Source organism: Labeo rohita, unplaced genomic scaffold, assembly GCF_022985175.1.
Source record: "Labeo rohita strain BAU-BD-2019 unplaced genomic scaffold, IGBB_LRoh.1.0 scaffold_185, whole genome shotgun sequence".
Lineage (NCBI taxonomy): Eukaryota > Metazoa > Chordata > Actinopteri > Cypriniformes > Cyprinidae > Labeo > Labeo rohita.
Window position 1 is genome coordinate 44,599 of NW_026128055.1, and position 13,911 is coordinate 58,509.

Consider the following 13,911-nt stretch of genomic DNA (forward strand, 5'->3'; position numbering starts at 1 on the left):
ACTTTTTCTGATCAATCAGTAAATTTTAAATAACCAATCATATAATCACCTTCATGTGGATAAAAAGTTGTTATGCTTTTCCTGTAAATTCTTACATTTATCTGGTTGTTTGTTCTTATTATCTTATTATTATGGTAAAAGTAATGCAACTGAACTGGCAACTCAGAACAAATCAAACAAAATATTGCTTCATTGTTGACTGTTAATGATGCAAATAATTACTGTTTCCCAACAGACCATCACTTAATCATAATATAAAATCACATGTTCTAAACAAGGACTTGCTGCTTTATAGACACACAACAACATAAACAGATTCTATGATATACCTTTGTTGCTTTATTGATACCAATTCTGTTTTATATTTTTATAGTATCTGCATAGAAACTTCATGCTATAAAGACCCTGCAGGATCTTTGCAATCACTCAGTCTCACCTTTGCCACACTCAGAGCTCATCAACATCAACTGGACCAAACTTTTTCAGACATTTCACCAAAAGGGATTCTGATGCATTGATGTATATTCTCTATTTCTATAAACTGAAAAAGATGGAAATAAGAGTAGACTGCTTGACAAAAAGATGGTCTGTTTGGACCCTCCAAATCATTCAGAACTGCCTCAGTCTAACAGAACTCAAGTAAGGAAAAGATCTGAAACCACCTTCTGTCCCGTGTCTGTATAAATTTGTCTGTTGTTAGGAACTACTGGGTAGGCCATATTTTAAGGGCCCATCCAAAAATTAAAATTCTGTCATCATTTACTTAATCTAATGTCATTCCAAACCTGTATGACTTTTATTTTTTGGAACACAGAGCTTTTAAATATTAATTTTATTTATTTAACATATCTCAGAAAATATGTTCTTGCTAAGATCCATTTAAATTGTTATGGAATTGTTAAAATGAATGTGTGAAAAGCAAAGTATTATGTGTATCAGTTCCTAAAATCTAGATAATTTTATCTGTACATCTAGGGTAGAGGCTGACTTTTTACTGGAGGAGGGAATCAAGATCTTGAAAAGGTCATGCACAAGACCTGCCTGTGTTATGAGATTTGACGGGTTTGTATTGGTTTATCATCATACATTTTGCACCAATAAATATACTGGTTTGTCTTTTCAATGCAGTTTAGCTTTTAACCTTCAAAACAAAACCACCATAAAAGTTGTCTGTAACTTGTGCAGCATATTCCAAGTCTTCTGAAGTCACACAATAACATTTTTGAGGAACAAACCTAAAGTTTGAGATTTGTTATATTTGTTAAATTACCAAAGATCTATTAGTTCATTACCTGTGAATAGCAAAATTTTGGTCTGTTCTCACACAAATTATTGTTATAACAGTACATTTATTCTGTTAAAAGCAAATGTCAGGTTTGTTAATGACTCTGCAGATGCTATGCTTTGTGCTTTCTGGTTATGAAGGTTGGTTTGCCATAAAAACTTTCAAAAATGCAGAGATTATAAGGGCCGTGAACTAAGCTGCAACCAGATGGTGATGATTCATGTGAGTTCTCTGGGCTTTTCTATGGAGACATGGCGGAAGTAAGTAAAAACTAAGGTTTAACAAATAAATGCACAAATAACAATGAAAACTGTAAAATGATATCAGCCAGTAACACAAAAGATTTACTTTTTTTGATTTATACAAGATTTCCATTTGAACATTGTATATTAATAGTTTTTTCAGCGTAATAGTGTATGATCATATATTTATAATTTTTTATCTCTTGCTCCATTTTTAAGGCCCTTGTTTTGAAATGGATGGTACTGGCATGATAACTAGGAGAAAGCTACAAAAGCAGCATCTTGACTTAGAGCTGTGGAAAGAGATGACAACATAACCCAAATGTATATAAAATGTAGTTAGGTGTTGTAATGTACTAATTGACAAGTCAATTTATTTGTATAACTCTTTTCACAATACATATTGTTTCATGATGTTGATGCTTAATTTTTGGTAGTTTAGAGCTGGGTAATAGTATAGTTGACATTTAATGAGGAGGATATAATTGTAATTTTAAGTTGGGGTTATTAGCCTAATTATGTTGGGATAAAGAGGATTCATTTGACATTGGATAGTGGAGAAGAAAAACCTTGGGAGAAACCAGGCTTCACCAGGGGGCCAGTTCTCCTTTGGATATACATTCAAAATAAAATATCAGTTAATAGATTTAGATGTAGAATCTTATCAATGATTTTGCAATATTATTTAAATAAAAAAAATTTCATTCCTAGTTTGGTTTTGCCTATGTGCTTGTATGAAAGTTTAATAAAACATTAAATTAAAGTCCTTTTAAATGTTTGATTTGCATTACCTACCACTTCAAGGAACAGCTCACCCAAAACTAAAAATTGGCTTTATGTTGTTTTAAACCTGCATGATTCTTTCTTTTGTGGTTCACAAATAATGATTTTTTAAAGAATATCCTGGCCACTCTTTTTTAATATAAATGGAAAGAGGGCTGGGGCTGTTGAGCTTCAAAATGACAAAAGCATAAAAAGTGTCCAATATAACTGGCATTATTTAAATCTTTAAATCTGAGGCCATAAGACAGCATAGTTCAAGCAACAAACCAAAATTAAAGTTTCAAATTTCAAAAACAGAGCTAGGGCAGATGTCAAGAGAAAAATATTTGATTTGAGAATGATGAATTTTTTGTGTGTCTGATATTTTCAATAATCAGGTGATCACGTTCACAATGATTGATTCATCCATGGATCACTGAATTTACCAATATACATTTTAAAATCTGGAAAAATTTACTTTGATAATAAAATTAAACCTGTCTCATAAAGAAAGAAATAAAACCCATTGACTGTAGATCCAACCCACTAAAAATATTGAAGGAATCTTTCAAAAAAAAAAGTTAAGCAATCCATAACTAAAAACAATTAATAGAAACATCACCTGTAAAAACATACTGTAAAACAAATTTATTTGTTCAAAAATATTTGAGAAATTACAGACATACAAGAGAGTTGTGCTGGTCAAAACACTTAATGCCCTGGGTTTATTAAATATTTTTTTGTCATATAGGTTTTTTGTTTTGTTTTGTTTTGTTTTGTTTGTTTGTTTGTCTTTTAATTCATTGTGGGACTAAAAAAAAACAATTTACAATTTATATACAATTTATATAGTTTCGCTATATAAGACCCTTATTTCTCGGCTGGGATTGTTTAGAGCCCTTTAAAGCTGCATTGAAACTGCAATTTTAACCTTCAATCCATTGAGCTCCATTAAAGTCCACTATATGGAGAAAAATCCTGGAATGTTTTCCTCAAAAGCTTAATTTCTTAATTTCTAAAGTTAATCAGCTGAATAAAGAAAGACATGAACATCTTGGCTGACATGTGGGGTGAGTAAATTATCAGCAATTTTTTTATTTTGGATTTTGGTAAGTGCAGCTAACTATTGATTGCAGTGTATTCTAAAAATAAACTGGGACTCATTCTGTTGATCAGCATTTGGGGTAGATCATTTGCTGCTATTCTGAGTTCAAAAGAGTCAAGCTCCACTGATGCATCAAAACAATGCAATTTAAAATGCAACTATATATGTTTCTTTAATGTTTATTTGTTTTTATTTATTTAGGCTCATTTTACTGCATGGATTAGACAAAACTGTTTGTTATCCCAAATATTGGGTGGATCATTTGCTGGGTTATTCTGAGTTCAAAAGAGTACAAGCACCATTGACACGTCAAAACAATGCAGTTTAACATGCACCTATTTAAATTATAATACATTTATTCTGAAAGGAGGAGGGGTGTCTATGGGGGCCTCCAACATAAACTTTGCCAAGGTTTGTTTAATGTTTATTTTTATTTATTTATTTTTTATTTTGGCTCATTTTACTGCATGGAGTAGACAAATACGTATGAAATCTACTCATGTTTGCATTATTGTGCTAACATAATACTTAATGTTATTTTTCAAATCATACTGTTTTATTTACTAAAATATAAGCATACAGTTGTGTAAAGAAAATAACAGGTATTTATGCCAAGTATTAAGAGTTTGTCTTTTTCACATCCATTTGATTTGGCTATATACTGTATATTTCAGGTATTGCACTGCAGCAGTGACTATATCTATAGTCTATATTCATGTTCAGATTCATGTAATGTTGTCTTTTTATTTATTAGTTTGTTTGTTTTATTATATTTTACAGCAAAGAGTGTTTAGTAATTTATATACAGTGTTACTGTACATAAATTTCTAAAAAAAAAACTTTAATAATTCTACTAAACTACTATGAATCATATTTATTTCAAGTGTAATTATTTTTCTGAAATCTGGAGGAGAGGAGGGGTCTAGAACCAGACATGTTTAGGATTGCTGTATTTCCAGTTGGTCAAGAGATATGACTAGATGTTTTTCACCCGCAGTTCACTTTGTGACATATGTTTGTCATTGTTATGCAAATATCGAACCTCCATTATCAGCGCCAGTCTGTCGTCTAACCAACCTGCGTCATTTTCTATATATATTCTGAAACATTATTTTAAACATTTTTTTTTTTTTTTTTACTGCATGGAGTAGTGGCAGGTCTTACTGTATATAAATTGCTAAAACTACTAAAAAAAAAAGTGTGGTAATTTCTACCTAAATTATACAAAAATATTATGAATCATTTGTTTTGAAGGTGGAAGATAGGATGGGTCTAGAACTGGACATGTTTAGGATTGCTGTATTTCAGGTTGGTCAAGAGATATGACTAGATGTTTGTCACACGCAGTTCTCCTTCTGACATCTTGTTCGATATGCCACTGTTTCAAGAATCTTGAACCTGCACGTCACAGAAGCAGAAGTCTGTCGTCTATTCAACCTGCATCCTTCTTGCTTTCTTCTTTGTGAAAATAATGTAATGCTGCTATAACATTATGCTGTATACAATTTGAACTTTATTCTCTATATTATTAGATTTATGTATTTAATATGTTTGTTTTTTTTTTCTTTTTTTTGCAGAGAATGAACTGAAATGGACTCTTTTGACAGTATGTTGAACCAGGCATTTTCTAAACATTTTCTCATGGTTTTGGGTGTAACATGATGTCATCAGTTAAAACTATCCACCTTATTCTTCAAGGTGAAAGTAAGCCTAAGGGCTAGTAAAAACTGTTTGTACTACAAACCAGTGTGTTCATAATTAAGATAATACACTAAAATAATATGGTAAGACACACCAATTGGCAGTACCAAGCAGCAAAATTAGCTGTTTTGTATGGAAAAAAATAGCTGTACACAGATGAGACCGGGAAGCCACACCCATAAAATGTACAAATATTACTTACTCTTACGGGAAAAATTAGGTGATAGAACTTGTGACAATCTAATTACTTGTATTATTTTTATATTGTAATATAGGCTAAAAGTACTTTTAAGAAAAAAACTTTCTCTGTTACTCAGCTGTAAAGCTTGTATTATTGTACAGAATAATTGATTTATATTTCAGGCTAAAGGCAGTAATTATAGGGTGCCTAAACATTGTCTCTTATCATCTAGAGTTTCACAGTAACAAAGACATTTCCAGATCTCACGCTGGGACAGACATCAATGCTGCAGCATGTCGTGGAAGCAATATTACAATGCCTGCATTTATTAACACTAAAATAAAAGGCAATGTCTACAACATACATAATGCACCAGGTAAGAAAAAATGTGTTTAAAATAATTTTTCTGATACTTTTACTTTTCATGTGTGTCATCAGGCAAGATACTAAAATAGCATATCTGCTAGTAAAGATTTGTTAATGTTATATGTTTCTTTTAATTGATTTACCTGCAAACAATCTATAATTTGTATATATTATATAATTATATTACAATAATTATTATAATATTATAATATTATATTATATCCACATGTAAAGCAAATTTGTCAAATATTTTTTACAGGTGTAAAAAATACTGGGTATCGCCCACGCTCTGAAAAACCACAAACCTCAGGTAATAGATAGATCTGAAAAGTTTTGAATTTCTCACCTTCCAAGTATTGATTTAGCAACTTGCAAATTTGCTGACTGCTCTGAAATTTCTTACTGTAGCAAAATCAGGATTTGTTCTAAAAGACACTGTGAATATTGGTTTTGCAGCAATAAGATCATTAATTGTCAAACATAAGACACGGATCTGCAGTGAGTATCAGTATGTGACTGAGTATAACTCTCTGCCTGGTGAACAAGTGCTGCTGTCTGAGCGCTTCACACAACCTCTGATCCTTCAGAAACATAGAGATCAAAAAGAGAGAGAAGAAGAGCTCCGCTCCAGTGGAGAGGACTTCCAGCAGGTCCTCAGCTCCAAGAGCAGTGATGAATCTGTCCATCTGAACTCTCTGTTCAACCCAGATCACCATGGGATCAGTCCTAGTGCTGTTATACTGCAGGGTAATTCAGGCAATGGGAAATCCTTCACTGTGCAGAAGATCATGATGGACTGGGCATCTGATAAACTCTACAAAGAGCAGTTTGATATTGTGTTCCACCTAAAGTGTAAAGAAATAAACCGCATTTCTGACAGAAAGAGTTTGGTGGAGATCTTGAGCTACAGCTGCAGTTTAACATCAGATGAGATCTCACAGATACTACAGCAGTCACCAGAGAAGGTGCTTTTCATCATTGATGGATTTGATGAGCTGAAACTCACACAGGGCCATAATAACATGTCACCTCACACTGATCTGCTACAAAAAGCCTCACCTGAGGTCACACTTTGTACCCTGCTGAGGGGCCGAATCCTGCCAGAGTCCTTCCTGCTGGTCACCACCAGATCTACAGCTACAGATAAGTTAACTCAGCTGCTCAAAGGACCTCAGCGCTTCTCTGAGATTATGGGCTTCACTGAGAAGGGGGTGGAGGAGTACTTCCAGAAGTTCTTTCAGGATGAGGAACTTTTCAGAAAGGCTTATACATTTGTGAAACCAAATGAAACACTCTTCACTGCCTGCTCCATCCCTGTCATCTGCTGGATCATCTGCACAACTATCAAGGAACGATTTAAAGTTGGTGCAGATGTAACAAGTGGACTGGAAACCACCACCTCCATCTACTTTGACTTTGTGTCCACTCTGCTGGAGCATCACTGCCAGGATTTGAAGCAGTCTGTCCTGACCGTGCTGAGGAGTCTGGGTCAGCTGGCAGAGAGAGGGATGCTTGAACAGCAAGTTCTGTTTGATAAGAAAACGGTTTATGAAACCGTTTCGGATCCTGCTGGCAATCCATTCCTGTGCAAGTTCCTCTTTAAGAGAAAAATCCATCAGGAGACGATGTTCAGTTTCATGCATCTCAGCTTTCAGGAGTTCTTCACCGCTCTGTACTGTCTCCTTCTGGATGAAGAAGAGTCCCAGAAGAAAATAACAGAGTTATTTTCCATTGGTGCAGTAAATTGTACTCCTCATTATAGTCCTCCACGTTTTGGAGCTGTGGTGCAGTTTGCTTTTGGTCTGTTGAATAAGGATGTGAGACGCACACTTAGGAATAAACATGGTCTGGTTGTTCATCCAAACACAGAGGCCCATTTGAAAAAATGGATTTCGACAGATTTTTGTCTTGCGAACAGAACACTGTTTGCTTTTCATTGTCTCTATGAACTCCATGAAGACGACTTTGTGAAAGAAGTTATGGAAGCCTGGGATATTATTGATGCATATGGTTCATTCCTGAGAAGGACAGACTGCTGGGCCCTGCTGTACTGCTCTCAGTGCTGTCAGAGCATCAAAGAAATGATTCTCGTTGATTGCAGTTTAACACCTGAAAAGTTGTCTATGATTCTGCCTGCACTCCCCAAGTTTAAGAAATTATGGTAAGTGCTTCAGCAAAAACAGATACTCAGTGGATCTAATTAATATCCATTTAATTGTATTTTTATTGTCAATCCACCACTGGATGGTTACCATTCATGTCTTGTTAATGGATAATGACAAAATGTAGAAGTTTAAACTTTTCTGACATTGCAATATTTATGCATAACAGCTGTAAATGATTTTATTTAAAGTCTATTTAAATGTATCTATATGCAAATTCATGTTTTGTAAATTTATTTGAAATATGTAGTAACTTTTTTGTTTGTTATTGCACATATAACCTATTTTGTCTGTAGTCATATTCTGATTTCATTTTGATTTTGAAGGTTGACTCCAGAAGATCCATCAGACTCTGATGTTGTTAAACTGATCATTGCTCTCATGAGAGGACAGTGCTTGAGCTCACAGCAGTAATGTTTTTATACCACTGACAAAATATGTTTATGCATTTCAGCCTTCATTGTGGTTTCCTATTTGACTTTTAGCTCAAATCAATTTTTAGCTTTTTTTCTGTGCTTTGATTTGTAGTGTTGATGTCGATCCCCACCGAATTAAGCATGGATGTTGTTCTGTCAGATCACTTAATCTGTCAATCAGTGAAGGGCTATGCAGGTGAAGAAAAAGTTAAATGTTGTATTTTGTTCATTAAATTGCCTTTTCTCATAATAACCAGAGAAAATTTTATGCTGATTATGTTTTTAATAACTAATCATATCATTACCTTGTTCAATAACGATAATATAATAAGTCATACCTGTACATAGGTATAGGCCTTTGCCTGGCAAATAAGTCATTAGCCAGGCAAATATCTCACATTTGTCTGGCATGTTTATTGGTTGATGGATGTTGATTTACAGACTCACAGCAACAAAGTCCAATTTATCATATAGCATATATCTGCTGCTTAAATTGCTACATTTTTTTCACAGGATCAAAATAGATACTGATGACCCTGGGGCATCTTTAAAAATACAGAATCTCACCTTTCCACACTCAGAGCTAACCAACATCGACTACACAAACCTTTTTCAGATGTTTCATGAAAAAGATTCAGATACAGTAATGTCTGCTGTCCATTCTTTCTCTAAGCTGAAAAAAATGGAAATAAAATTGGACTACCTTACTGAGATGTGGTCTGTTTGGACCCTCCAAATCATCCAGAACTGCCCCAGTCTAACAGAACTTGTGTAAGAAATCTGAAATTGAAATAACCTTCTGTTTAGTCCATGTTAGTCCATGTCTTTTTTGTTGCTGTGCCTTTAATAGGAAGTTTACACACTGTTCACACTTACCAGTCACTCACCTGTGAAGCTGCACACCACAGTTGTTCAAAAACGCTACATTAAAAGAACCATTGTCATTTTATTTTGCAATGCTCTTTCATATCTAGCAGACATGAAATAAAATAAAATAATCCATCTATAGTACACTATAGTGCATAAGCTGTTAAAATGTTCAAATGAATGTGTGGAAAGAAAACTCTGACGTATAGCAATATTATCTTCTAAAATCTAAATGATTTTATTTGTGTGTCTTTGTGTACTTCAGGGTACATGTTAATTTGTTTTTGGAGGAGGGCATTAAGATCTTGCAGAGGTCATGCACAAGGCCAGACTGCATTGTGACATTTGATGGGTTTGTATTGGTTTATCATTATACAATTCTAATATTTCTCAAACCTCTCAGAACCAAAGTAAATGATCATTTCACCCAAAAATGATAATTCTGTCATCATTTACAGACAAACTTATGACTCTTTTGTTTGTGGAGCACAAAAAAAGATATTTACTGGCATTGTGATATTGAGTATTATTGTCCCTTGGGTAATGTTCAAGTCACTTTGGATACAAGCCTAAGAGGAATCACTAAATGTAAATGAGAGATTATAGCTTTTAAAGCTTCAAAAGAAACAAACAAAAAACACAATAAAAGCATAATAAATGTTGTTCATATAACTTGTGTGGAACAATCCAAGTCTTCTGAAATTACACTGTAGCTTTGTACAAGAAACAAACCAAACCAAAATGTTGAAAATTATCAAATTTATTTTCTCTTGACATTCACCATAGATCTCCTAATAACGAATAATGAATTGCATTTTGGTCTGTTTTTCACACAAATTACTTTGTAATGACTTAGGTTGTTATCCATAAAAAAAGAGGTCTGGTTTGTTGAACATGTTGAAGACACTGTATTGATGCTGTGCTTTCTGCTTTGTTATGAAGGTTCAAATGTAATAGTGTGTCCCAAAATTGCTCGCCATGGGGGAACTGGAAATGTGGCTGTGATCATCAGGAGGTGAAGATTTATCTAAGTTATCAGGGCTTTTCGGAGGAGATATTGCGAAGGTAAGTTATGACTGAATGAGATTAACAGAAGAATCTTGATGAAACGTCATAAATAATGAGAACTGTGGCTCCAGGCAGAAAAACTAGATATTGATTTTTTTTTGATTTAGAAAAATTTCATTTGAACATTATATTTAAATGTATGTTTTTCAGTACAGTAGGATGCCTGTGATCATTGTGTGCAGTGTGAATTTTTACTTTTTAAATTACATATCTCTCTATTATGTTTTTATTATGTTCTATTATGTTATTATGTTTTAGGCCCTTGTTTGGGAACTAAAGGTACAGCTTAAGTTTACAGGAGTAAACTGTGGGAGTGGCAGCTGTTCCTTAAGTGGTGGATGGGTTTAAGAATATGAATAAATTGTATGAAAATAGTATGTTCTTATCATTGTACTAAACACTGAATTGAACTGATTTTTAAAATGCTGTTCAACAGATAAAGCTTTTTTTTTTTTTAGGAACACTTGATTGCAGTTATCTTCTTTCTTATTTTAAATCTGTAATTTGTTTTAATTTAGTAGTACTGTAACAGAACTTCACAACCTCCTCCAAATATGTATGAAAATGCAATAAACATAAAAGCAAAGCAAACTGTGATGTCTGTGAGTTCTTACATCAATTCGAGCTTGTATGACTCTTTCTTTCTTTTTGCATATGCTGGTCATTTTTTTCCCATTTGAAATCTCCAAAATTTAATTGTATAAAAATGGTGAATATGACTTGCCTTCTTCTGCAGCCATATGCAGTGAATAATCTGAAGACATTCGCCCTAGCTCTATTTGGAATTTTCATGCGAAAAGCAATGTTTAATTTATAGATTATCAGTTTGCTCAAGTCTGAATTATTCAGCAAATCATTTGATTCAGTTTAGAGCAGTGAATTCATGCAGGAATCAGATTGTTCCAATTCTTTAGTTCAAATCACAATTCCAGTAGTTGCCTTAGTTGTCAGCTCACCAAAGTATAAGATGTTCATTAAATAGCCATAAACAATAAAAACGAAACCAAATTTCATTATTTACTCCCCATCACCTCGTGCCAAACCTGTACAATTTATAAAACACAAGATATTTCTAGCATTTCCAAATTAATCTTTCAATGCTGTAAACTGAATTTAATGATTTGAATCAATCTTGTTAATGTTCCACATAAAAAAGCAAGTCATATAATTTAGAATTAGTAAATTATGAGAACTTTCATTTTTGGGTGAACTATCCCTTGCCAAGCATTGTTTGAAAAAGTTTTGTTCCACAGCTTTCATGAGTAGAATTCTTAAAACTGCATCTGGTGGTGACAATAAAGATATATATATATATATATATATATATATCTCACTTTTGACCGAGATGGCTTTTAGCTGGTTTTGCATCTGAACTCTTCATATATATGCACACACACAGATATATATATATATATATATAGTAATCACACCTAAGCAAGAAATTATACCTACGTTTGGTGTATATACCAAAAAAAGGAAAAATACATATATATGTACACACGCACATACACGCAGATACATACGTGTGTGTATTTGTTCTTTTTTTTGGTATATTCACCAAACTTAGGTGTGATTTCTTTGGAGTGTGTGTATGTTTTCTGAGTCCATGTATGTTTATGTATCTTTTCTACAGTTTTTCTGGAATGCCAAAAAAACATTTTTTTTAAAACCATCACTCATTTTCGCAAAACCTTAAACACAAATCTAAATATTCAAACTAAATTCACAGAACCCCTGACTCTTCTGGCAAAATCAAACAATCGCTTCGAAACCATTTCATCTTTACTCAAAATCAAACAAAGCTTTCAGATCATACACATATTCGTTAATACTGTATGCACTACAGATCATTCATCAAAAAAAGGAGAACACCGTGTCCAGTGCATGTAGTTACAAAAAAAGGAGTGTTTACTGTATATAGTGACTATTTAGCATTTAAAAAGATACATAAACATACACACACTCAAAAAACATACACTCCAAAGAAATCACACCTAAGTTTAGTGAATATACCAAAAAAAAAAAAAGAGGAAAAATACACACACATATGTATCTGTCTATGTGTGTGTGTGTATATATATATATATATATATATATATTGTATATTTTGTATATTTAAATATTTCGAAACAAGTGTGAAGGATTATTTTGAATCACTGTGTGTTAACAATGACTGTTGTGTTGCAGTTGTGCTTAACTTTTGCTTTCTTGAATTAAAAAACTTGCTTAAGGTTTTGCAGAAAGAGTGATTTATTTGACAAATTGGTCTAGTCAACCCTCTTGACCAACCTGAAATACAGCAATCTTAAACATGTCCAGCTCTAGACCCCTCCTCTCCTCCAGCTTTCAGAAAAAAATAAATGGTACGTGAAACAAATATGATTCATTATAGTTTAGTATAATGTAAATGTTTTTCAGTAATTTGTTTAGTAATTATATAGTAAAATCACACACACACTACTCTATGCAGTAAAATGAAACAATAAATAAATAAGTAAAGACTATTGAGAATTTGGTTTAGAGAATCGGGTTTAGTGTTTTAGCAACTGTGAAAAACTATATTGCTAAATAATACATGTAGTGTCTAATGAATGATCTGTAGTGCATACAGTATTGACTAATGTGTGTATGATTAGAAAGCCTTGTTTGATTTGAGTAAAGGTGAAATGGTTTTGAAGCGATTGTTTGATTTTGCCAGAAGAGTCATCCAATATTTGGATTTGTGTTTAAGGTTTTGAGAAAATGAGTGATGGTTTCAAAAAATGTGTTTTAGCATTTCAGAAAAACTGTAATAGTAAAAAAATAATAATAATAATAATAATTTAACAGAAAATCAGCATATTAGAATAATTTCTGAAGGTGGAAGGATCATGTGATACTGAAGACTGGAGTAATGATGGTAAAAATGTAGCTTTGATCACAGGAATATATTACATTTTAAAAAAATATTACAATAGAAAGCAGTTATTTTAAATAGTAAAAATATTTCACAATATTACTGCTTTTGATGTACTTTGGATAAAATAAATGCAGGCATGGGTGTGCAGAGGAGACTTTAAAAAAAAGACTTTTATAAACATTAAAAATCTTACTGTTCAAATATTTTGTACTGGTAGTGTATAGCTTATGTCTGTGTTCAGGTTCATGTAATGTTGTCTTTACTTATTTATTTATTGTTTCATTTTACTGCATAGAGTAGTGTGTGTGTGATTTTACTATATAATTACTAAACAAATTACTGAAAAACATTTACATTATACTAAACTATAATGAATCATATTTGTTTCACGTACCATTTATTTTTTTCTGAAAGCTGGAGGAGAGGAGGGGTCTAGAGCTGGACATGTTTAAGATTGCTGTATTTCAGGTTGGTCAAGAGGGTTGACTAGATGTTTGTCACACACAGTTCTCCTTCTGCTCAGAGGTACTGCATCGGCCATTGGCATACCTCACGATCACATACTTCCCAGTCTTAGTTATTAGACAGAGGTAATTGACTTCTGCTATAAGATGGCCGCTCCCATGCTTGCTCATTCTAAAAGTACTTTTTTTTTAATCCCCATGGTTCTGTACATACCTGAATAAAGCAACATTATTGTAATATTATCAGCTCCTGTGTATGCTGATATAAATGTTAAACGTTAATTGGCTGTTGGTCCTGTGGGAGTGTGCAGGCAGTTGTTCAGAGTAAACAATACAAGCAAGGCCCATATGTGATCTTGGAGTCTTTTCTTTTCTTTTCTTTATTTAGAGTAA

At 33.0% G+C, this 13,911-nt stretch overlaps 2 protein-coding genes across 2 annotated transcripts; both read left to right on the forward strand.

Annotated features, from left to right (window-relative positions):
* The first annotated feature begins 515 nt into the window (after positions 1–515).
* On the forward strand, positions 516–2,178 carry LOC127159015 (NACHT, LRR and PYD domains-containing protein 1 homolog). The gene is made up of 4 exons (XM_051101968.1): positions 516–639; positions 976–1,062; positions 1,426–1,545; positions 1,747–2,178. Exons 1-4 carry the CDS (start codon positions 518–520, stop codon positions 1,757–1,759), a joined length of 342 nt encoding a protein of 113 aa, XP_050957925.1. The 5' UTR covers positions 516–517; the 3' UTR covers positions 1,760–2,178.
* A 2,605-nt stretch (positions 2,179–4,783) lies between these two features.
* Positions 4,784–10,493, forward strand: LOC127159014 (NACHT, LRR and PYD domains-containing protein 1 homolog). The gene is made up of 11 exons (XM_051101966.1): positions 4,784–4,867; positions 4,972–5,000; positions 5,509–5,652; positions 5,902–5,952; positions 6,099–7,803; positions 8,131–8,214; positions 8,333–8,416; positions 8,734–8,991; positions 9,353–9,439; positions 10,030–10,152; positions 10,414–10,493. Exons 2-11 carry the CDS (start codon positions 4,985–4,987, stop codon positions 10,430–10,432), a joined length of 2,571 nt encoding a protein of 856 aa, XP_050957923.1. The 5' UTR covers positions 4,784–4,867; positions 4,972–4,984; the 3' UTR covers positions 10,433–10,493.
* The last annotated feature ends 3,418 nt before the right edge of the window (positions 10,494–13,911 follow it).